At 38.3% G+C, this 26,443-nt stretch overlaps 1 protein-coding gene across 7 annotated transcripts in view; it reads left to right on the forward strand.

Moving 5' to 3' along the window:
• The window catches only part of EXOC2 (exocyst complex component 2), a 285,590-nt gene that overhangs the window by 71,458 nt on the left and 187,689 nt on the right, over positions 1-26,443 (forward strand). For 6 of the 7 annotated variants that reach the window (XM_064597288.1, XM_064597282.1, XM_064597284.1 and 3 more), the window contains 2 exons: positions 11,929-12,042; positions 14,029-14,153. In XM_064597288.1, the coding sequence (XP_064453358.1) occupies positions 11,929-12,042; positions 14,029-14,153 (239 nt within the window). The remainder of the gene's footprint in view (positions 1-11,928; positions 12,043-14,028; positions 14,154-26,443) is intronic. The other variant, XM_064597286.1, reaches the window with a different exon arrangement.

Genomic DNA, 26,443 nt, shown 5'->3' on the forward strand with positions numbered 1-26,443 from the left:
AATGCTTCAGAAGAGTGTCGCTCATAGCAAGTGCTTAATAAATGTTAGTCATTATTACAATGATGCTTTGCTCTTCTTGCATAATATACTGTTCATGCTCTGCTCAGTCACTTAGGAAGAGAATCTCTTTTAAATAACTGTTAAGATTTCAGGGTAACAAACTGTATTAAAAATATATTTTTTAATATTTTATTTATTTATTTGACAGAGAGAGTACAAGCAGGGGGAGCGGCAGGCAGAGGGAAAGGGAGAAGCAGGCTACCCGAGGAGTTAGGGGGTCCGATGCGAGGCTCAATCCTGGGACCCCGGGACCATGACCTCGGCCAAAGGCAGTCGCTTAACCAACTGAGCCACCCAGGTGTCCCAAATTGTATTAAAATCTTAAATAGTATTATGTACATTAATTTAAGCAGTGCTTAAATGGCTATAAAATTAACAGTAGTATTTCTTTCAAGCTGTTACTTAAGTTTCAAATAATAATTTGCTCAGCCATGGGATAAAGAGTAGTCTTTTGAAAAGGTAAAGTCATGGCTCTCATACAAATATAAAATGAACACATGTTAAGAGCTTTTATTTAATTCATTAATTAATAGGAAAACCAGTAAAATGTTAAAACCACTTCAGAGGAAATTCCAGAGGGTAGACATAATAGGCAGTGAGGAATGCTAAAAGATGTTGACTGGTCACATCTACTGCATGGTAATTAGTTGCATCTTCACCTCACAGGTATTTCTCTGGCCAAGGATCTCTGGTCCCTATCAGCCCTACACAAGTTAACCTCTGTTTCTACAACTGAGTTGCAAGATAGGGACAGAGAAAGGCACAGGTCCCTTTAGAATCAGAAAACACCGGGAAGGCCCTCCAGACCGTGGAAGGACAGCCAATAGTCCTCTTGCACATTTAAAGTCTTGAAATTTTTCCAGTAAAAGAAAGACAGGCTAGAGATACTAGAAAGCAAGAAAATGAAAGGTGGAAGTAGGAAGAGTTATAGAAAACAAGAGAAGAGAATGTTTTTGGCCAGAAAAATTCTTTTCCAGGTTCCTTTTCATTTTTTAAAGATACTTTCAGGAAAATAGCATTTATTTTACTGAATTCTCTGACCTCAGATAGAGTGATCTTATTTTAGAAAAAGAGAAAAGGAAAGGAAAAGCAGATGTTAAAATATTGATGTGGGTTTTATTTCCATGACTCAATTTATTTTATTTTATTTTCATTTTTATTTTTTTAAGTAGGCTCCACACCCAGCTTGGGGCTTGAACTCACAACACTGAGATCAGGCGTCACATGTTCTACCAGAACTGAGCCAGCCAGGTGCCCCCGGACTCAGTATTTTTTAAATAAAAGCTTTGTTCCCCGTAGGGAATGGTGTATGTTCAGGTTAGAATCCCTAAGAGTATTTCCTTATTGGTTTTTATTTCTGTATATTAATGTCATTTGGGGGTTTCTTTTATTTAAAAGGTTGGGAGAGGATCTAATTTTAATTTTTAAAAAGTCATTAGAGAAGGAATAGTAGGGTTTTAATATTACTTATTTGTTGAAATATATTAATTAAGAAGGTTTGAAGAATTATGATTGCTTATTATAAAATACCGTGGTCCTGATGAATTATCATTAAAGTTGTGATGTCACTTTGGAAGATGAATCAACTGCTGGTAATTGCATTGTGAATGTTTATAAAATTCTCTTCAGCTGACAGTCAAATGTACAATGTGGAACAGTGAGAGGTCCTGTAGTGTTGTGGCCAGTTCATCTGAATAAGAAAAAGCAAGTAAGAGTAGCAGAATATACTTTTCTTGTTGCTTTTTGGTGTGCGTCAGAGTTTAATAAACATTTTATTGGTGTGCCCAGCTATGCATACTGTTGTCTTTCAGTTACAGTTTTAACAACTGGCATTTATTAGCCTTTTTGGCTGCTTAAGTTCTTCATATTCCTAAATTTTTCACTGAGGTTGTGTGCACATGATGCACATGGATACTTATAAAAATGTTACTAATTGCTTGGAAAATACAAACTTCACTTTGAACTGAGACTAGGATTTAATTATAAAAAGTCTGTATTTCTGATTTATTATACTGATTGTCACAGATGTATGTGTTCTTTGCATAGCTTAAATTGTAATGGAGACAAACCATTTAAATTGAAAGAGAATATAAAACAGGTTCATGTTAAGTAAAAGCTGTCACTGGGTTATATTCCTTTTTTCTCTTTTAGAGAGAGGGAAAGAGAGAGAGAAAACATGCATGCACGCATGCACGAGCGGTTGGGGGGAGGCAGGAGAAGAGGGAGAGAGAGAATCTCAAGCAGGCTCCATGCCTAGCATGGAACACAACGGGGGCCCAGTGTCACAACCCTGAGATCATGACCTGAGCCAGAATCAAGAGTCGGATGCTTAACAGACTGACACCCAAGCGCCCTGCTAGGTTATATCTCTTCAAAGAAATACTTGTCTAACTTGAGAATATTCAGTTATGTTTTTGGAGATCGTACATATATGGGAGTGAGGACATAAAAATGGAGCTTTGCCCTTTTTATATTATCTACAACTTTTTTTGGTGAAATAATTACATAGAAATGGCTGTCTAGTCATATGATGCCTGTTTTATTTCTACATGAATTTATGGGCAATGCAAATCTGATTTTCTTCTCATCAATTTGGTTTTTCAATAGAAAGGAAAGGCGACCAATTTCCCCCTACATTTAGAAACCAGAGATAGGTGGCAAAATCATTCTCAGTGTGAGTGTAGAAGAGTCTTGGATAAATTCGCCTTTTAGAAATTTTATAAAAACAGGTTTGTGGGCTGTGATACAGTGCCTAAGTCCAGAACCTGTCAGATGCCCCTCCCCCCAAAAAAAGAAGGAAAGAAAGAAAACAACATCATGCACAACCAAAAGCAAGCTCATATTATTTAATACAACAGAGTGAAAACAATGATGCTAAAAATCGAAAGCTAAAAGAATTGAGTGTAATATACAAACACTCAAAAGAACTATATAAGCCCACTTTTACTGTGTTAGCCTCCCCATCTTTCATCTTTCCATCTGCCAAATCAAGAAAACATGTTCTCTTTAATGCAGTAACACAACTATAACCCGGCCTTACTCTGTGGGGTGGTTAGAATTTTTCTCAAAATGATTTTTGGTTTGCTCATTCACAGGTCATTACTGTAGATTGTTCTCATACTTGAAAGCAAATTCTGATATGTTAAAAACATTCCTGTTTTATATCTGACCACTCAACCTGTGTACCTGGGTCTTCCCATGGCATGGGCTAAACCTTTCCAGAAGATTTAAATCTGAACTTACACTGCCATCTAATGGAAAGCATATATTTTAGGGTTGGCAAGAGTTGTCAGCTACTGAAATTGTGTTTGATTTCTTAAAGAAAACATTTCATGAGTTTACATGATAGAATATGTGTTGCTTTCACTCTCCAACTCCATGGTAGTATAAAGTGTAGATTTAGTTTAAATTACTCAGAATGTACCTTGCTTTTACTGACTTGTTAAGCCATCACTTTACTTGGTGGGTTACAGCCTAAATTCCAGTTACTGTGAACAAACATTTCAGTTTTAGCTCTCAAACTTTGTCAGCACCATTGACACAGTGCTTCTTCCATTGCTAATACTGTTATTAGGACCATTAGCAGTTCTCTGCATTGTAAATCAGTTCTCCCTTCACTCTCCTTAAATTTCTATCTTTCTAGATGTGTAGTTGTGGTTTCATTTTATACCTAAGAGTCACTGGTTCTTTATTTGACAATAGAAGTGCCAGGTTCAAATCTTGATTATTTACATGCAACCTCTCTGAGGCTGTTTCCTCACTGTAATATGGGAATATACAACTCACTATGTTTTTATGACAATCAAATGAAATGATACTTATGAAAATAGTGTGTGAAATATAAAGAACTAAGTATTAAGAATAGAAATAACAGCAAATAACATTTTTGAGCATCTATTGTGTGTTAGAAACTGCTAAGCCTTCTATATGCATTATTTATTTTAATCCTCAGAAAATTCCTGGGAGGAAGATAGGATCCTGTTATCTAATAACTGGGAACTTAGGTTAAATAACTTCCCAAAGGTTATACAGACAAATCTAGCAAGCTTCTGAGATTGAACCCAGAGCCTGTGCTCTTAGCCACTACTTACTATATTGCTTCCCAATTATGTAATGCAATGAGTCAGCTCTGCTTTTGCAGATATGTTCCCTGTAGAGCTTCATTGCTTCTCGACATTGTCGTTCATTGTCTGTTTTTTTCTATTTCCCATTTTGAGGTGTTTGTGTAAAAGATCAGTATATTTAGGCATACATTTTGGGATAGAATACTGACTCAGGATGCCTTCAGCTATAAGCAACAGAGGGTGAAAATTAATTTAAGCTTAAAAAATATATTTATTTTCTCATAATATACAAAGTCCAAAGGTGGTGGACTCCATTATTGGTTGAGTCAGTGACCTAGTAATGTCACCAGGGTGTAAGGAACCTTGGTGCTCTGTTCTGTGCACTTAGCAAAGCACTGATTTTCTTCGTAATTGCAAATTGGCTAAAGCAGTTTCTGGTATTGAAGCAATAACAACACTAAGGAATAATATGAAAATTGAATATTGAAACAATAATAATACATAATAGGGAATAAAATAAAAAATATTGAAGCAATAATACACAATAATTAATAAAATCCAATAATGTCTAGATGCAAAAAGACACTGTCTCTTCTGGGAGACCTTTCCCAGAAATGCTCCAGTAGATCTTTCCTCAGACATTATGGGTCAAAACAAGATCACTCAGTAGATATAGCAAAGCAAATATGATAAGCATGATCTGCTTAGGATAATTGGTATTTACTCAAGGAAGGTACAGTTGTGCTATTGTGTGGGATTGTTTGGTGTGAGGGTGGAGAATGCATGTTGGATTACTAGCCAGAAGTGGACTTAATTGTGTGATTTGAGGCGAATTATTTGAACTCGCTCTTAGAATTTTGTCATTTTTTAAAAAAGATTATTTGAGAGAGATTGTGTACGCATGCGAGTTGTAGGGGAGGGGCAGAGGGAGAGAATCTTCAAGCAGCCTCCTGCTGACCAGGGAGCCCTACCCGGGGGCTTTATTCTATGCCCATGAGATCATGACCTGAGCCAAAACCAAGAGCTGGGCACTCAACTGACTGAACCACTCAGGAACCCCGAATTTTGTCATCTTTAATATAATTTCTGTCTTATTCTTGTAACTCTGATTCTTAAATTAGGTCTCAATACTCTTCTTCCAATTTAAATTTATATAGTAAGATTGGTAAAAGAGTTTTAATGTCTTCAGTAGGAAATCACTGTAAAGTAAAACTCAGTCTTAGGGGTAAATATGAAGAGATATGAGGAGATAGTATCTTGATCAAGAGATCCAATACTTTTTTTTTTTATGTTTAAAAAATATTTTATTGTGGTAAATGTAAATAACATAAAATGTAGCATTTTAACTTTTTTTTTTTTTGTAGTGTTCCATGATTCATTGTTTGTGCATAACACCCAGTGCCCCATGCAGAATGTGCCCTCCTCAATACCCATCACCAGGCTAACGCATCCTTCCACCCCCTCCCCTCTAGAACCCTCAGTTTGTTTTTCAGAGTCCATCGTCTCTCATGGTTCGTCTACCCCTCTGATTTCCCCCCTTTCATTCTTCCTCTCCTGCTATCTTCTTCTTCTTCTTTTTTTTTTTTCTTAACATATATTGCATTATTTGTTTCAGAGGTACAGATCTGAGATTCAACAGTCTTGCACAATTCACAGTGCTTACCAGAGCACATACCCTCCCCAGTGTCTATCACCCAGTCACCCCATCCCTCCCACCCCACCCCCCACTCCAGCAACCCTGTTTATTTCCTGCGATTAAGAATTCCTCATATCAGTGAGGTCATATGATACATGCCTTTCTCTGTTTGACTTTTTTGCTCAACATAATACCCTCCAGTTCCATCCACGTCGTTGCAAATGGCAAGATCTCATTCCTTTTGATGGCTGCATAATATTCCATTGTATATATATATACCACATCTTTATCCATTCATCTGTTGATGGACATCTTGGCTCTTTCCACAGTTTGGCTATTGTGGACATTGCTGCTATAAACAGCGGGGTGCACGTACCCTTTTGGATCCCTACTTTTGTATCTTTGGGGTAAATACCCAGTAGTGCAATTGCTGGAGATCCAATACTTTTCAAACTCCACTTGAGTCATTTAGGTGCCTGAAGGAGCTATATGTATAAGAAATAATAGTACATGGGAAATGAGATACTGGTAGGCAGATTAATACTTCACATCTCAGCCTACTAGAGCTCTCTGGTAGAAGGACATGGCCTATCCCAAATGTCTGAAGTGGATCCTCACCACTCACACTAATGCCAAAGCTCAATTTCAAGATCTTCTGCCCTTTCTTCCTCTCACCCTTGCCCTGCCAGTGCATGGTGCACCCATGATTGAAGAGATGAGGATACAAAGCCTGTGGAGCCCTGGCCATGCCCCATGTGCTTCTCTTTATCACCAGGAGACTCCATGACTAGTAATGTGGCCAGGCACATTTCTGCTCCCTCTTCAGGAGGAGGGAGATGGGGAAGGACTCCTGGGGTAGGACAGTTTCTTAACAGCTCATCTCCTAGAGCCTTACCAGACATCAGGTCTTTATCTTATGATAAGACAGTTCTGCTTACATTTGTAAAAATAACATTTTGGTACATTGTTAATGAGACATTTCTAAAATGTAAGAATCAGATGAATTTTCAATTTGGGAAGTTCTAGATAGCTGTATATTTGCATTGTTCAGTCTTACCGGTTTAAGCATTTTTACTGTTTAGGATATGACCTTTTTCATATGTGCTGTGTATATCCAGGTTTTCTTGTTTTGTTTTGAGTGTGTGTGTTTTACATATTTTCAGCTTTCTTGAGGCATAATTGACAGATAAATTTGTAAGATACTTAAAGTGTACATCTTGGTGATTTGATAAATGTATACATTGTGAAAGGGTTCCTACCATCTAGTTAACTAACACATCTAACACCTCCAATACCTCACGTATTCCTTTCCTTTCCTTTCCTTTCCTTTCCTTTCCTTTCCTTTCCTTTCCTTTCCTTTCCTTTCCTTTCCTTCCCTTCCCTTCCCTTCCCTTCCCTTCCCTTCCCTTCCCTTTCCTTTCCTTTCCTTTCCTCTTTCTTTCTTTTTTGTGAGGACATTTAAGTTCTACTCTTTTAGCAAATTTCAGTGATATAATACTGTGTTACCAACTATAGTTATGTTTTATATTTGGTCCTTCAAGACTTTATTCATCTTATGGCTGAAAGTTCGTACGCTTTTACCAACCTCTTCTTATTTCCTCTACCCTCTAGCCCCTTCAACCACTATTCTGCTCTCTGTTTCTAGGAGTTTGACTTTTTTTTTTTATTTCACACATTTATGCAAACCTGATAAAGGGTTTATATTCCTTATATCTGATAAAGGGCTAATGTAAATTTGCAAATTTGATAAGGGGTTAATATCCAAAATACACAAAGAATGCATACAACTCAACAGCAAAAAAAGAAAAACAAAACCAATTGATTAAAAAATGGACAGAGGAGCTGAGTAGACATTTTCCAAAAAGATATGTAAATGGCCAACAGGCATATGAAAAGGTAAAGTCAATAATCATCAGGAAAATGCAAATCAGAACCACACTGAGATACCATCTCACAACTGTGTTAGAATGACAATTATCAAAAGGTCAAGAGATAATAGATGTTGGTGAGGATGTGGAGAAAAGGGAACCCTGATGCCCTGTTGAGAGGAGTGTAAACTGGTGCAGTCATTATGGAAAACAGTATGGAGATTCCTCAAAAAGTTAAAAATAGAACTGCCATAGGATCTAGCAATTCTATTTCTGGGTGTATATCCAAAGGAAATGAAAACAGGATATTGAGATATTTGCACTCCCATGTTCATTGCAGCTTTATTCACAATAGCTAAGGTGTGGAAACAGCTTAACTGTTCATTAATGGATGAATGAAGGTGCATATATGTATAATGGAATATTATTCAACCATGAGAAAGAAGGATATCCTGTCACTTTGCAACAACATGGATGCACCTTGATTTCATTATATCACACAGAGGAAGACAAATACAGTTTTGTTTTGTTTTTTAAATAAATATGTTGAACATGATTTTTTTTTTTAAGATTTTATTTATTTATTTGACAGAGAGACACAGCCAGAGAGGGAACACAAGCAGGGGGAGTGGGAGAGGGAGAAGCAAGCTTCCCACAGACCAGGGAGCCCGATGTGGGGCTCGATCCCGGGACCCTGGGATCATGACCTGAGCCGAAGGCAGCCGCTTAACGACTGAGCCACCCAGGCGCCCAATATGTTGAACATGATTTAACGGTTAAACCCATGGAGGCTGTGTAGTCTCAACCATTTCACCAACGTATACAACTGCTGTATTTGGTTTTGTGTCTGCATTTTGTACTTGTTTCTTTTACTTGCTATTATTGTATCATAGATCCTTTCTTGATGCTGTTAATCCCTCTTCACACTTCTGCTCCCATTATGCGTAGGGAACCACCCAACTGTAATAAAACTACAGGGCTTGAGTGAAGGATAAAGAAGCTCAGTTTGGCTTCTCAGAGTCCCTTTTTGCTGCTTTTTTGTCAGCTGTATCTTTAATCTGTGAGACTGATCCCTGTTAGAAGAGGATTTCACATAGTTGAATAAGTCATCAAGACTGTTAATAGTAGGGATTTAGTTGATATCAGATGATTCTATAGTGCTTCTTGATTTTGTTGAGATAATTTAACTTCCTGAACAAGCGAAGTATTAGGACCACATAGAATGCCAGTTTAAGTATCGAATAGAAGTAAGGGTGACAAAAAAGTGATAGGTATTTCTCCATGCACTTTTCCCTCACACCATTGACAGACCCCCACTAATTCATCTTGCTGTTCTTTCCAGTTTAGACACATGATCCTTGACATAGCACTCTAGACAGACATTGCCCACCAATTAAGGTAGAACTGTGGGGTATGGCCTATGCATATCAGAAGGAAGTGTTTCTAGTTACTTATTAGGGCTCAGCCCTTTACACTTAATCATTATATTCCCCAAAAGTTCTAACTTGGAGGCAGGATATACAAATAAATAAAATGAGAAAAACTTCCAAAGGTGACAGAATTTTATTACTAAGTAAAGTATCAAACCAGCAAGAAGAATACAAACCAAAATAAACTTCTAAAAATGCAGAGTTCTCCAGCTCCCTCTCAGAGATCCTGTCTGGTAAAAATGACAAGATTATGGAACACACACACATCAAGAATATTCAGACTGTAGTCTTTTAACTTTTGAAGCCAGTGAGGAATGATGTGAGATTGACTTAGTCTTTGAGTTGCTAACACTGAGGTGAGGCAGCTGGATGTCCCTGACTCTCTTAAAATCTCATTTTACCTTGTCTGTTACTGTAGTGCTAAGCAGGGCTTTCTTTCCCTCTAATTAAAAAAAAAGAAAACATCATAGTGAGAAAGGTAGGTGATAGGAAATAAAGTGGATCTCTTGGTCTTGACTGAGGTACTGGCACAATAGATGTTGGATTCTACATTAAAGTGCAGGGTTTACAGAGGAAATCATAGCTGGTTTTGTTGTTTGCATCCCTTGCCCTTTTAGGGAGTATGAAGCAATGAAGGGAGCCAGGAGTAAAGGGAGAGGGTTTGTGAGATTCTTTGGTGAAAGCTGTGCTAGGCTGTGAAGGGCAGGTATGGTGAACGTGTACTCTTCTTCACTCATAACCGGTGAGTGTGGCTTCCATGGAGCCACCAGGTAAAAGTGTTCCTTGCATTTGTGAAACAGAGACCCTGGCACCGGAGAGCACTGGAACGGTGCACATGGACAGTAAAGGTGTCTGCCCTAGGAAAGATGTTTCCTGGGACCAGATGAGTACCTCACTGGAGAGAGCAGGCTCCAGGCTATTTTAAGTTGTATGTCAGGTGACTGGTCACCTGCAAGTCAAAGAGCTTCATTAGAGATCAGAGAGTATTTTTGAAAGAGATGGAGCATTGATCTTGGACCACACTGCTTAGTTTCTTTTTTATTTTTTTTATTGTTATATTTCTTTCTTTTTTTTTTTTCTTCACTTTTTTTTAAATTTAAGTTCAAGTTAGTTAACATATAGTGTAGTATTGGTTTAAGGAGTAAAATTTAGTGATTCATCACTTACATGTAACGCCCAGTGTTGATCACAAGTGCCCACCTTAGTGCCCATCACCCATTTAGCCCAGCCCCCCACCCCCCCCACCCCAGCAACCCTGTTTGTTCTCTATAGTTAAGAGTCTTTTATGGTTTGCTTCCCTCTCTGTTTTGTATTATTTTATTTTTCCTTCCCTTCCTCTATGTTCATCTGTTTTGTTTCTTAAATTCACATATAAGTGAAATCATACGGTATTTGTCTTTCTCTGACTTATTTCGCTTAGCATAACATTCTCTAGCTCCATCCATGTCATTGCAAATGGTAAGATTTCATTCTTTTTGAAGGCTGAGTAATAATCCATTGTGTATATATACCACATCTTCCTTATCCATTCTTCAGTTGATGGATATTTGGGCTCTCTCTGTAGTTTGGCTACTCTTGATAATGGTGCTATAAACATTGGGATGCATGTGCCCCTTCTTATCAGCATTTTTGTATCCGTTGGGTAAATACCTAGTAGTGGAGTTGCTGTGTCATAGGTAGTTCTATTTTTAACTTTTTGAGAAACCTCCATACTGTTTTCCAGAGTGGCAGCTCCAGTTTGCATTTCCACCAACCTCACTGCTTAATTTCTGAATTGAGGCTGTGTTTGTAGTAATGTGACATCAACTCTCTCTCAGATGAGAGTGAGTAGAAGTCATTGGATCTGCCCACATTTTCTTCCAGGGTGGTGATAATCCCCACTCCCCCCAACCTTACCCCAAATACACTGGGCTATAAAACAGTGCTGTGTCCTATCCATACCCCATGAGTTTGGCTTATCCAATGTATGGGACTGGGGAACACATTTCAGTCAGAGGGGACAACAAGATCAGAGGAACGAGGTAAAAATGAACATGATGTGTGCAGGAAAGTATAATCCCTTTGAAGTTGCTGAAGTTTAGTTTTAAGGATTAGAGTAGCAGGAACGAGTCTTGAGAGATAGGCAGGTTCGAATCATGGAGAGACTTGACTATAGAACTTGGACTTCATCCTGCACAGAGGGAGATAGGGATATGGTGAGGGCTGCTAGCTCATAAGCCCATAACAGGCTTTGCCCATGTTACTTTTGCTCTTAGACACAGCTGTCTTAACTTCCGTCATGGAGCTTGAACTGTAGTAGTATTTGATTATTATTTGAACAAAGAAATAAATGAAATGATCCACAAGTTGGTCATAAAAATGTAGGCAAGAAAGTGAGCTGCTGGTAAGGTATTGCCTGTTACAAGCTTTTCTTAAAATTATTCTAGATATAGACAGGTAAATATGAGTATTTTATAGTTAGCTCTAATTTTTATCAGTAGGTATTAGTATTTTTAAAAACTCTCACATAAGTCTTTAAGAAAAACCATTTTAACAAACTAATGTTCTTAAATTTCAGTGTATCCAAATTTTGGTTTTTATCCATTGAATAGAGAATGATTGTATATTTGGATAGATATCATAAACTTTAAACTCTATATTGATGTAATTTCTGTATTTTAATTTCTTACATATACAAAGTTTATATGATAAATCAGCTGCAGTGTAAGAAATATATTTTGTCTACACATGTAAACATAGACTCTGTAATGTATGATGTATAATTGTAATGGTTTGTAGTCATGCTTATTATCCTAGGTACTCCAGGATGTCTGTTGCATTATTGTAGTAACAGCACTTGAAGTATATTTTAAACCTTTTTTCTCCCTTAGAAGTAAGTTTCCCCAGAAGGACTTAGAAACGCTGTTTCCTGGAATGAGTGCTGATTTTACAAGTGAGAATTTTTCAGCTGCCTGGTATCTTATAGAAAACCACTCAACCACCAGGTCAGTGGATGTTGGACTACTGACTATGCATGCTTTAATGTGGATGTACCTAATAGGTTTATATAATAATGTGGGTTTTAGGTCTGCCTCTGCCACTTAGGTAGGAGTCCTTTGACTTTGGGTGAGATCATGAATATCTCAGAGTGTCTTTTCCCTTATTTATGAAATGGTATTATTAATTAGCAGATTCTTATTTCCTGCTATCTTATTGTTTCTATATGATTCATATTTGTGCAACACATTAAAACTTTGTGGAGTCTCAGCTGGGTACCTAAACCGATGTGTCTAAACATGACCTCTCTCTTTTCAAATAATAGAACTTTCAAGTCCTGGTGTAAATTGGCAACATACCTCCTTCCCTAGAACAAAGGGAGATGAGTTGATTTGTCATTTTGCAAAAGCTTGCCTTAAAATTAGCCAAAAAAGAGTCAAGGTCATATATCCAAATTGAAGTGCTCCCTTTTGTCTGCTAATTACATTATATCACATTCTCTACAAGAGCATGTATGTAACTTTTTGCAAGATTGATTTAAACAATTATATTTAGTAACAGTGTTTGAATAAAGGAATGGCTTATTGCTTAAAATTTACATTCTTAAAAAGTCAACTTGTTAAAATATACCTTAGGAGAAATTTTTCCTTCACCAGTTAGAATGAAAACCATTAGAAAACACGAAGAAGAGTCGAGAGAGAGAGAGAGAGAAAATCCTGATAAATTTTTAAGATTTATTTATTTTTAGAGAGTGCGCACATGTGTGTGCGCATGCACGGGGGAGGGGCATGGGGTGGGGGTGGGGCAGAGGGAGAAGAGAGAGTGAATCTTGAGCAGACTCCCCGCTGAGCGTGGAGTCCGAGGCAGGGTTCTATCTTACAACCCTGAGCTCTTGACCTTAGCCGAAATCAGGAGTTGGACACTTAAGTGACTGAGCCACCCAGGTGCCCTAATCCTAATAAATTTTTAAAATAAATGTCAAATCTTTCATTGCAGAAGATGGTTCTAAATTTTACATTATGGATGTGCTTTTTCTATTACTATAAGTCAGAATTGATCTCTGGTTTCTGTGTAGGGCTGTCATGGCACTGAAGAAGAGCATATGTGAAGAATATATTCAAAGTTTTATAGCCAGATTTTCTTAGCTTACCTGGAAATAAAACTTCTGAAATATAGAGGCCTATCTGTTTTTCTCTGCTTGAGATGTAGAGATGAAATATTTTGGTCTTTTTAGTTATTTAAATTGTGAGTTGACCCCCAAGTTGTTTGGTTTTTTTAAAGATTTTATTTATTTATTTGAGAGGGAGTGAGTGAGAGAGCAGGAACAAGGGGAGGGGTAGAGGAAGAGGGAGAAGCAGACTCCCTGCTGAGCAGGGAGCCCGACGGGGGGCTGGAGCCCTACGTGGGGCTCGACCCCGGGACTCCAGGATCATGACCTGAGCTGAAGGCAGATGCTTAACCAACTGAGCCACCCAAGCACCCCTTGACCCCAAGTTTTTCTGTAATTTCACTGTTAATGACAGAGGACTGGATATTGATGTGGTGAATAATGGTATGCTTAATTTATATACAGAACACAGAAATGAACTTACAGAGGAGTTCTGCCTTAGATAACTTGATAACCACTGCATTGATCTAGTTGTGCCCATCAGGGAGTTGATATTCAAGACTCCTTACCTGGCATATCAACACATGATATATATTGCTTATAGAAATACCCACATGTATATTTACTTCTTAGGGGTCTGACATATTTGGAATGACCATATGAGGGCTACAAATCTGTTCTATAGTTGCTGTAATTTTTAATTGTAATAAATAAAAGGTTTAGATGTAGGTAAGAATTTGAAAGCTTTTGTTCTCATCTGGCTACATATTATATCAATCTGCATCTTTCTTAACTTAGGCTTCAGTATTTTACATTTAATGCATTATCTTAGTTCTTTTTTGCTTTTTAGGAGTCTCAAACTTTTGGTTTCTTAATTTCATTTCAGTTTTGAACAGCTCAAGATGGCAGTTACCAACCTGAAGAGACAGGCTAACAAGAAAAATGAAGGCAGCCTGGCATATGTGAAAGGAGGTCTGAGTACTTTCTTTGAAGCCCAGGATGCCCTCTCAGGTAAGGTGACCCTCACAGCCATCTGCTGGGGCTTCCCAACGGAAACCTGACACTGTGCTTGCGGAGTGTTTACAGGGTGGGACGTTCAGTCTGTATTTATAAAAGTAGAGATCTAAAATGTGCCATAAATATTTGTTGCAGACCAGGCTGGAATCTCTTTGAAGGCTTGGTACTTCAAATATTTGTCTCTGAGGCTTTTGTTGACCCATTGTACTAAATGTGAAATAGGAGACTACTTTGCCTCTCCATGATGCCCAATCTCCAGGGCTGATAAGAAACTAAATCCCAATAGGTGTAATATTCTAGAATTTTAAAAATCCTTTTATAGCCATCAATATCTTACACATGTGACTAATTCTGTATATGTGACCCATTGTGTGTTCAGTTTGGAAAGGACTGATGATAATGTGTCATTCTTTTTAGGTATCACCTCATGGGCCCCATATACAGTAGTTAAATGTCCACCATCCATGTTGTCATTTTTATATGGAAAGAAAATATATTAATATATTAAATAGAAATAGCATAGCTTTAGACATTTCAGGGAAAGATGTTTGGTATGTTTTTTTCCCCCTAAAATCACCTTTAATTAATAGAAATCAAATTAATGTTTAGTAAAAAGTAAAATATACTAATAAAAGCCTAATTCTTTTTTTTTTTTAAAGATTTTATTTTTTTTTATTTATTTGAGAGAGAGAGCATGAGAGGGAGGAGGGTCGGGAGGGTCAGAGGGAGAAGCAGACTCCCTGCCGAGCAGGGAGCCCGATGCGGGACTCGATCCAGGGACTCCAGGATCATGACCTGAGCCAAAGGCAGTCGCTTAACCAACTGAGCCACTCAGGTGCCCTAAAAGCCTAATTCTTTTTAAAAACAGAGATACCTATAACTAAGTACCTATATATAAGTACCTGTAACTTTAAGTATAGACTAAGAGGCCACACTTTCTTCATTTCAATAACACTTATTATTTTTTTTATTAATTTGTATCCTCAAAGTATAGACATCTTTTTATTGTTTTTAAAACCCCTCTCCTCCTGGGTCAAACAAGCATGGTTGACTTCTGTCAAGTAAAATGTGCACCTGATATAGCTCTTTTCTTGCCAGTAGAACTTAGGTTTTTGAAGGAGTAAAATGTGAATGTCTAGGAGGGAACAGAGAAGTTAGGTAATTTTCTTTGAAAAAAGACTATGTGCTCGGGGGGCGGAGCAAGATGGCGGAGGAGTAGGAGACCTGGATTTCGTCTCCTCTCAGGAATTCAGCTGGATAGGGATCAAACCATTCTGAACACCTACAAACTCAACAGGAGATCGAAGAAAAGAAGAGCAACAGCTCTCTGAACAGAAAAGCGACCACTTTCTGGAAGGTAGGACGTGCGGAGAAGTGAATCCGAGGCGATATTCGGGAGGATAGACGGCGGGGGAGGGGCCTCCGTCGGCCGCTTCTGGCAAGTGATAGAACCACGGAGCACAAAATCGGAACTTTTAAAAGTCGGCTCTGCTGAGGGACATCACTCTGGTGGCTAAGTGGGGGGTGGAACCCTCCGGGACAGTGTGGTCTCAGGACCCTCGGGGTCACAGAAAGACCGGGGGTGCCTGAGTGCGGCAGAGCTCCCAGGAAATGGAGCCGGGAAGCCGGCTGCAGAGGCGGAGCCCAGGCGCGGGCTCTCAGCTCGGGGTGGCCATAAACCATGATCCGCGGCACAGTCGGGCCCCTGCTCCTCCAGCAGGGACCCAACAAGCGGCAGATCCGGGGAGACTCACATTCCTCCCCCCGGGAGGAGCGGCGCGGGAGCGCACCGCAGGGATCTGCTGGGTTTGGAGACTCCACCCGGGGTCGGGTGCCAGAGATAGAAACGCGCGGTCACAGGCCGGGAGAGCACGGAGTGCGGCCGGAGACCGGGGAGACGGGAGTGACTGACGGCTTTTCTCTGGGGGCTCACTGAAAAGCGGGGCCCCGAGTTCTCGGCTCCTCCGGGGCGGAGATTGGGAGGCCGCCATTTTCACTCTCCGCCTCCAAAGCTGTACGGAAAGCTCGCAGGGAACAAAAGCCCCGGAGAGCAAACCCGAGCAGATTACTTAGCCGGGAGGGGGCAAGGGCGGGGCAATTCCGCCTCCGGCAGAGACATTTGGAAACCATGGCAACAGGCCCCTCCCCAGAAGATCAGCGAGAACAGCCAGCCAAGACCAAGTTTACCGATCAATGAGAACGGCAGAACTCCAGCGCTAGGGGAATACTGCACACAGAATTCATGGCTTTTTTACCATGATTCTTTAGTCTTTCAAAGTTAATTTTTTTTTAACTGTCTTTTTTTCTTTTTTTTTTTTTTTTGAATTTTTCTTTTTCCCTTTTTCAACCAACATCTTATCAATCCCTTTTTTTAAAAAAAAAATTTTTATTTTTCATTTTTAGAGCCATATTCTATCCCTTCATAGTAGTTACCCATATTTTTGCTTATATATATATATAAGTTGTTCTCTCTTTAAAATTTTGAGATAGTTTCTTCTAACAGATTAAAATATACCCTAAATCTCTAGTATATGGTGTTTTCTATTCCCCTGCCTGATCACATCCTCTCCCCTTTTTTTTTCTTTTTTCTTTTTTTAAATCCCCTTCTTTCTTTTTTCAAACAACTTCTTATCAATTCCTTTTATAAAATTTTTTATAATTTCCATCTTTACAGTCATATTCCATCCCTTCATCATATCAACCCTTATTTTTGTACATATATAAGTTTTTCTTTCTTTAAAATTTTGGGAGGCACTTTCTTCTAAAAGACCAAAATACACCCCAAATCTAGTGTGTGGCACTGATCTATATACCATATAGATCATATTTGATCACATTCTGGTTTTTTTGTTGTTGTTGTTGTTTTGTTTGTTTTTGTTTTTATCTTTATCTTTTTCTTTTTCTTTTTTTTTCTTTTTCTTTTTTCTCTCTTTCCCTTTCTTATCCCACTGCTTCAGGTCTTTTCTGATTTGTTTAGAGTATATTTTCTGGGGACGTGGTTACTCTGCTAGCATTTTGTTCCCTCAGTAATCTATTCTCCTCTGCACAAAATGACAAGACGGAAAAAATCACCTCAACAAAAAGAACAGGAGGTAGTACCGACTGCCAGAGACCTACTCAATACGGACATTAGTATGATGTCAGATCTAGAGTTCAGAATCATCACTTTAAAGATACTAGCTGGGCTTGAAAAAAATATGGAAGTTATTAGAGAAACCCTTTCTGGAGAAGTAAAAGAGCTAAAATCCAACCAAGTAGAAATCAAAAAGGCTCTTAATGAGGTGCAATCAAAAATGGGGGCGCTAAGTGCTAGAATAAATGAGGCAGAAGAGAGAATCATTAATATAGAAGATGAAATGATGGAAAATAAAGAAGCTGAGAAAAAGAGAGATAAACAACTACTGGATCACGAGGGCAGAATTCGAGAGCTAAGCGATACCATAAGACGAAACAACATTAGAATAATTGGGATCCCAGAAGAAGAAGAAAGAGAGAGAGGGGCAGAAGGTATAATGGAGCAAATTATAGCAGAGAACTTCCCAACCTTGGGGAAGAGAACAGGCATGAAAATCCAGGAAGCACAGAGAACCCCTCTCAAAATCAATAAAAATAGGTCAACATCCCGACATCTAATAGTAAAACTTACGAGTCTCATAGACAAAGAGAAAATCCTGAAAGCAGCTCGGGAGAAGAGATATGTAACCTACAAGGGTAGAAACATTAGATTGGCAACAGACCTATCCACAGAGACCTGGCAGGCCAGAAAGGACTGGCAGGATATATTCAGAGCACTAAATGAGAAAAATATGCAGCCAAGAATACTCTATCCAGCTAGGCTGTCATTGAAAATTGAAGGAGAGATAAAAAGCTTCCAGGACAAACAAAAACTAAAGGAATTTGCAAACACAAAACCAGCCCTACAGGAAATCTTGAAAGGGGTCCTCTAAGCAAAGAGAGAGCCTAAAAGCAACATAGACCAGAAAGGAACACAGACAATATACGGTAACAGTCACCTTACAGGCAATACAATGGCACTAAATTCCTATCTTTCAATAGTTACCCTGAATGTAAATGGGCTAAATGCCCCAATCAAAAGACACAGGCTCACAGACTGGATTAAAAAACAAGACCCATCGATATGCTGTCTGCAAGAGACTCATTTTAGAACCAAAGACACCCCCAGATTGAAAGTGAGGGGGTGGAAAACCGTTTACCATGCTAATGGACACCAAAAGAAAGCTGGGGTGGCAATCCCTATATCAGACAAATTAGATTTTTTTTTTGATTTTATTTATTTATTTGAAGAGAGAGACACAGCGAGAGAGGGAACACAAGCAGGGGGAGTGGGAGGAGAAGCAGGCTTCCCGCTGAGCAGGGATCCCGATGCGGGGCTCGATCCCAGAACCCTGGGATCACGACCTGAGCTGAAGGCAGACACTTAACGACTGAGCCACCCAGGCGCCCCCAGACAAATTAGATTTTAAACCAAAGACTGTAATAAGAGATGAGGAACGACACTATATCCTACTTAAAGGATCTATCCAACAAGAAGATCTAACAATTGTAAATATCTATGCCCCTAACATGGGAGCAGCCAATTATATAAGGCAATTAATAACAAAAGCAATGAAACACATCGACAACAATACAATAATAGTGGGGGACTTTAACATCCCCCTCACTGAAATGGACAGATCGTCTAAGCAAAAGATCAACAAGGAAATAAAGACTTTAAATGACACACTGGACCAAATGGACTTCACAGACATATTCGGAACATTCCACCCCAAAGCAATGGAATACACATTCTTCTCTAGTGCCCATGGAACATTCTCCAGAATAGATCATAAATCAGGTCTCAACCGGTACCAAAAGATTGGGATCATTCCCTGCCTATTTTCAGACCACAATGCTTTGAAACTAGACCTCCATCACAAGAGGAAAGTCGGAAAGAACTCAAATACATGGAGGCTAAAGAGCATCCTACTGATGAATGAATGGGTCAACCAGGAAATTAAAGAAGAATTTTAAAAATTCATGGAAACCAATGAAAATGAAAACACAACTGTTCAAAATCTTTGGGATGCAGCAAAGGCAGTCCTAAGAGGAAAGTACATAGCAATACAAGCCTTTCTCAAGAAACAAGAAAGGTCTCAAGTACACAACCTAACCCTACACCTAAAGGAGCTGGAGAAAGAACAGCAAATAAAGCCTAAACCCAGCAGGAGAAGAGAAATAATAAAGATCAGAGCAGAAATCAATGAAATAGAAACTAAAAGAACAGTAGAACAGATCAACGAAACTAGGAGCTGGTCCTTTGAAAGAATTAACAAGATTGATAAACCCCTGGCCAGACTTATCAAAAAGAGAAGAGAAATGACCCAAATCAACAAAATCATGAATGAAAGAGGAGAGATCACAACCAACACCAAAGAAATACAAACAATTATAACAACATATTATGAGCAACTCTATGCCAGCAAATTAGATAACCTGGAAGAGATGGATGCATTACTAGAGATGTATCAACTACCAAAACTGAACCAGGATGAAATAGAAAACGTGAACAGACCTATAACCACTAAGGAAATTGAAGCAGTCATCAAAAATCTCCCAAAAAACAGAAGCCCAGGGCCAGATGGCTTCCCAGGGGAATTCTACCAAACATTTCAAGAAGAATTAATACCTACCCTTCTGAAACTGTTCCAAAAAATAGAAACGGAAGGAAAACTTCCAAACTCATTTTATGAGGCCAGCATTACCTTGATCCCAAAACCAGAGAAAGACCCCATCAAAAAGGAGAATTACAGACCAATATCCCTGATGAACATGGATGCAAAAATTCTCACCAAAATACTAGCCAATAGGATCCAACAGTACATTAAAAGGATTATTCACCATGACCAAGTGGGATTTATCCCTGGGCTGCAAGGTTGGTTCAACATCCGCAAATCAATCAATGTAATACAATACATTAACAAAAGAAAGAACAAGAATCATATGATCCTCTCAATAGATGCAGAAAAAGCTTTTGACAAAGTACAGCATCCTTTCTTGATCAAAACTCTTCAGAGTATAGGCATAGAGGGTACATACCTCAATATCATAAAAGCCATCTATGAAAAACCTACAGCGAATATTATTCTCAATGGGGAAAAACTGAGAGCTTTCCCCCTAAGGTCAGGAACACGGCAGAGATGTCCACTATCACCACTGCTATTCAACATAGTATTGGAAGTCCTAGCCACATCAATCAGACAACAAAAAGAAATCAAAGGCATCCAAATTGGCAAAGAAGAAGTCAAACTCTCACTCTTGGCAGATGATATGATACTTTATGTGGAAAACCCCAAAGACTCCACCCCAAAACTGCTAGAACTCATACAGGAATTCAGTAAAGTGGCAGGATATAAAATCAATGCACAGAAGTCAGTGGCATTCCTATACACCAACAACAAGACAGAAGAAAGAGAAATTAAGGAGTCGATCCCATTTACAATTGCACCCAAAACCATAAGATACCTAGGAATAAATCTAACCAAAGAGACAAAGGATCTGTACTCAGAAAACTATAAAATACTCATGAAAGAAATTGAGGAAGACACAAAGAAATGGAAAAATGTTCCATGCTCATGGATTGGAAGAACAAATATTGTGAAGATGTTAATGCTCCCTAGAGCAATCTACACATTCAATGCAATCCCCATCAAAATACCATCCACTTTTTTCAAAGAAATGGAACAAATAATCCTAAAATTTGTATGGAACCAGAAAAGACCCCAAATAGCCAGAGGAATGTTGAAAAAGAAAAGCAAAGCCAGCAGCATTACAATTCCGGACTTCAAGCTCTATTACAAAGCTGTCATCATCAAGACAGCATGGTACTGGCACAAAAACAGACACATAGATTAATGGAACAGAATAGAGAGCCCAGAAATGGACCCTCAACTCTATGGTCAACAAATCTTCGACCAAGCAAGAAAGAATGTCCAATGGAAAAAAGACAGTCTCTTTAACAAATGGTGTTGGGAAAATTGGATAGCCACATGCAGAAGAATGAAACTGGACCATTTCCTTACACCACACACAAAAATAGACTCCAAATGGTTGAAAGACCTCAATGTGAGACAGAAGTCCATCAAAATCCTAAAGGAGAGCACAGGCAGTAACCTCTTTGACCTCAGCCGAAGCAACTTCTTCCTAGAAACATCGCCAAAGGCAAGGGAAGCAAGGGCAAAAATGAACTATTGGGACTTCATCAAGATAAAAAGCTTTTGCAAAGCAAAGGAAACAGTCAACAAAACCAAAAGACAACCGACAGAATGGGAGAAGATATTTGCAAATGACATATCAGATAAAGGGCTAGTATCCAAAATCTATAAAGAACTCATCAAACTCAACACCCAAAGAACAAAGAATCCAATCAAGAAATGGGCAGAAGACATGAACAGACATTTTTCCAAAGAAGACTTCCAAATGGCCAACAGACACATGAAAAAGTGCTCAATATCGCTCAGCATCAGGGAAATCCAAATCAAAACCTCAATGAGATACCACCTCCCACCAGTCAGAATGGCTAAAATTAACAAGTCAGGAAACGACAGATGTTGGCGAGGATGCGGAGAAAGGGGAACCCTCCTACACTGTTGGTGGGAATGCAAGCTGGTGCAGCCACTCTGGAAAACTGTATGGAGGTTCCTCAAAAAGTTGAAAATAGAGCTACCATATGATCCAGCAATTGCACTACTGGGTATTTACCCCAAAGATACAAAAGTAGGGATCCGAAGGGGTACGTGCACCCTGATGTTTATAGCAGCAATGTCCACAATAGCCAAACTGTGGAAAGAGCCAAGATGTCCATCGACAGATGACTGGATAAAGAAGAGGTGGTATATATATATATACAATGGAATATTATGCAGCCATCAAAAGGAATGAGATCTTACCATTTGCAACGACGTGGATGGAACTGGAGGATATTATGTTGAGTGAAATAAGTCAAACAGAAAGACATGTATCATATGATCTCACTGATATGAGGAATTCTTAATCGCAGGAAATAAACAGGGTTGCTGGAGTGGGGGGTGGGGTGGGAGGGATGGGGTGACTGGGTGATAGACACTGGGGAGGGTATGTGCTCTGGTAAGCGCTGTGAATTGTGCAAGACTGTTGAATCTCAGATCTGTACCTCTGAAACAAATAATGCAATATATGTTAAAAAAAAGAAAAGAAGAAGAAGAAGGTAGCGGGAGGGGAAGAATGAAGCGGGGGAAATCGGAGGGGTGGACGAACCATGAGAGACGATGGACTCTGAAAAACAAACTGAGGGTTCTAGAGGGGAGGGGGGTGGGAGGATGGGTTAGCCTGGTGGTGGGTATTGAGGAGGGCACATTCTGCATGCAGCACTGGGTGTTATGCACAAACAATGAATCATGGAACACTTCATCTAGAACTAATGATGCAATGTATGGGGATTAACATAAGAATAAAAAAAAATATATGTGCTCTATATTTTTTGAAGGGATACTTTTCTTTCTTTCTTTGTGCTTATTGATGTTCTAAGTTATCAGTGTTACTATGTTAAAAATAGAAACCTGAGCATATATGAACAGAGTTTAGCGTTATCAAATAGAATTAAGTTATTAATATCCTAGTAGCTATGCAAATGATAATTGGCCATATGTGATTAGCATTTCTCAGAAATTATTGTAATTAAAATTATTTCACTTAACAGAAATGTATGTTTGACTTTTTTCTCCATTCTTTTTTTTAACATATGTATTTGTATACACATGTATATTTATTTATGGTTTTAGTTTTATAAATGGCTTCAATCTTGGCAGATTTTAAGAAGTTTTTTTTGGTGCATTAAACTGATATGGTCTCATTTATCTATCACATTTGCCTTAAAAGTATATTGGTAACTTAATGTTTAACAAAGATCATTCTGACCAGCCGCTTAATCACATGAGCACGTGGCTCTGTGGCATATAGAAAGTGATTTTAATAATAAGTTCAAAAAGTTTAGACACATACTCATTTTTCTGTTTTGATGTAAATGAAATGTATATTACAAAAAACAGTAAATAGATAAACAATAAGCAAAGACTACTTGTAATCCCATTGTAGAGATAATGACATTAACATTTTGATGTATTTCCTTTTGGTCCTTTTGTTGTTAGCTTATATGAGTACATATTACAAAATTGTAGTTATAGTGTATATACAGTTGTGTATGCTAGAAACCTTCTTTATTCTTTAGAGTGCTCCTCTGGGTGATTATTTTAATATACTATAGCTTTTGATTTATTAGTAGTTCTTCAGAAATTTTTCTGCCTATTTTCTTAAGCGAAATTCATCTATAATTTTTTAAAATGCTTTTTTGGTCAGGTTTTGGTGTTAATGTTCCACAGAAGCACATGGATCTGTATGTGTATATATGTAGGTACCGTGTGATGGGTTTTGTAGATTAGGAATTGCAGTTTGGAAATCTGAAAAAGCTAATATGTTGAAAGAACTAATAAATTATTTGCTCAGGTAATTTGTTTTAATTTTCTGTTATGAAAAATTTCAAATATGTTAAAAGCAGAATAGTATAGTCATGTCTATATAACTGTCAGCTAGAATTAAGTTATTAATATCTTTTCATACTTGCTTCATTGATACTTTTTGAGATTGGTTGGTTTGTGTTTTACTGATCTCAAGCAGTGAGTCTAAAGCAGCATGACATTTCCCTCCTACGTACTAAAGTATGATTCCTCCTAAACAAGGACGTTTATCTGTATAGCCACAATGCCATTATCACAACCAAAAATGTTTCAGTAATTCTTCAATATCATCTAATTCCCATTTCATAGTCAAATTTCCCCCAGTTACCCTCCAACTTTCTTAATTGTTGGTTTTCCAAATCAAGATTCAGATAAGGTCCAGGCATTTCATTTTTATTTTTTTTTTTTTAAGTCTCTTAGCCTCTTTTACCTAGAACAGTCCCCTTACCTTTGCTGCCTTGGCTTTTTTTTTTCACCCCATGCAATTGATTTGTTGAAGAAATGAAGCTCTTTTGTCCTATAGGATATCCCATACTCTGGATTTGACTGATTACTTCCTCATGGTGTCATTTAATTTATTTTACTCCCTTGGGCGCCTGGTTGGCTCAGTTGGTTAAGCGACTGCCTTCGGCTCAGGTCATGATCCTGGAGTCCTAGGATTGAGTCCCGCATCGGGCTCCCTGCTCAGCAGGGAGTCTGCTTCTCCCTCTGACCCTCCCCCCTCTCATGCCCTCTCTATCTCATTCTCTCTCTCAAATGAATAAATAAAAATTTTTTAAAAAAGTATAATTTATTTTACTCCCCATTGTATTACTTGGACTTAACTATTTGGACATTAGATTTGGTTCTCAACATTTTTGATCATACCTGGTACTGTGTACTTTCTGTTTTATTATATCAGGAGGCCTTTAGTGTCTGTGTGTTCCTCCTTTAGAGACACTATGATGGATCAAGTGGGTTCCAGTGGGATGGGTACTGGTAGTTGCATGTGTATGTGTGTATATATTTTTTGAAAGTACACTTTCTAAACTTCTGAAATTTCTACTCTCTGTGTTCTTCCCCTGAAATTCTCTATTTCATCAAGATTTCCGTTTTTAGCATTGCGTTATAATTTTTAAATCATTTAAAATCCATGTTATGGGGCACCTGGGCATCAGTCTGTTAGGTGTCTGCCTTCGGCTCAGGTCATGATCCGAGGGTCCTGGGATCGAGCCCCCTGTCGGGCTCCCTGCTCTGCAGGAAGCCTGCTTCTCCCTCTCCCACTACCCCTGCTTGTGTTCTCTCTCTATCAAATAAATAAAATCTTAAAACAAAAAAAATCCATGTTATATTCCCTGCTCATTATCAATTCAATTTGTGTTCTACTTCCTTTATTTACATTGATTCTTTAGTGATGCTCTTTCTCGTATTTTTAACATTTGAAAATTTAATTTTCCTCTTAGATCTAGTAGTTTGTAGTGGATTTGTTTTTTAAAGTTAGTGTCTAGTGTAACATTATGAAAAGAAAATGTGTTTCTTAATATATCAATCTTCTGTAACTGTGCCAAGATAAAAATGGGAATGGAGGGTGTGTTCTCATCATGGCACACTGTTTGATATATTTCAATGCCTGTTTACATTATTTAAATCTAGGGTATTTATAATAAACATGTCAGAAATCTCCCACTTTAATTTTGATTCTACCAGTTTTTATTTGTATGTGAAACATGTTTCCTTTGTAACTTTTGGTGGCTTGGATTCTCTTGATATTATTATGGTATTACAACATAATAATGATAGCTGTGAAATTAGGGGCAATTCCAGAGACCACCTACAAGTTTGATAATTTGCTAGAAGGACTCACAGAACTCAGCGAAGGCTGTTTTTCTCACAGTGATGGTTTACTATAGTGAAAAGATATAGATTAGAATCAGCCAAGGGAAAAGATGCCTAGGGCACAGTCCAGGAAAGTTCTGTGCATGGAGTGAAAGTTGCCCTCTCATTGTTGAGTCATGGATGGCATTGATTTTCCTGGTAATTGATGTGAGATAGTGTACGTGGAGTATTGCCCTCCAGGGAATCTCATCTAATCCTTGGTGTCCATAGTTTTTACTGGAGCTCTGTCACATAGAAATAATTGGCTCTTCCAGTGGCTGACCTCCATTTCTAATCCCTCTGGAAAGGTCGAGCTGATGCTGAGTGACCCAGAGTCCTCACTATAAATCACATTGTTAGATTATCTGATGTGGCCCAAGGCCCCTAAGTAAACAAAGATACTTTTATCAGGTAAGAATTCAGAGAGCTTAGAGGTAACCTCTCAGGAGCTGAGGTCAAAGGGCAGACCTCTTTGGGGGCAAGATTAAATTCTTTACTACACAATAACATTAATATTTCATACCCTTCCTTTTGTATGCATTTACCTAATATATTATACATCATATTCTTTTTAACCTTTCGAAATTTGATTTTGGCATCTCTTGTAAGCAGCGTGTGGTAGGAGTTTTATATGTTTATGCCATTTTGAGAGTCTTTGCCTTTTAGTAGAAAAATTTAAGTTATGTACATTTATCATAACTGACATTTTTTTCCTTTTGTTTTATTGTATCGTATTTTTTGGTTTTCATTTTTCCCTTTGTGCCATATAGGTTGCAAATATTCCAGATTTGGAAGAAACGTTTTTAAATTCTATCATAGGTTGTCTTTTGACTCCTGTTGTGTATGACAGCCGTTTAGGACATCTTTATTTCTTATGCTCTT

This window comes from Mirounga angustirostris, unplaced genomic scaffold (genome assembly GCF_029215605.1).
Source record: "Mirounga angustirostris isolate CCGP_5_RB_7025 unplaced genomic scaffold, mMirAng1.0.hap1 SCAF_8, whole genome shotgun sequence".
Lineage (NCBI taxonomy): Eukaryota > Metazoa > Chordata > Mammalia > Carnivora > Phocidae > Mirounga > Mirounga angustirostris.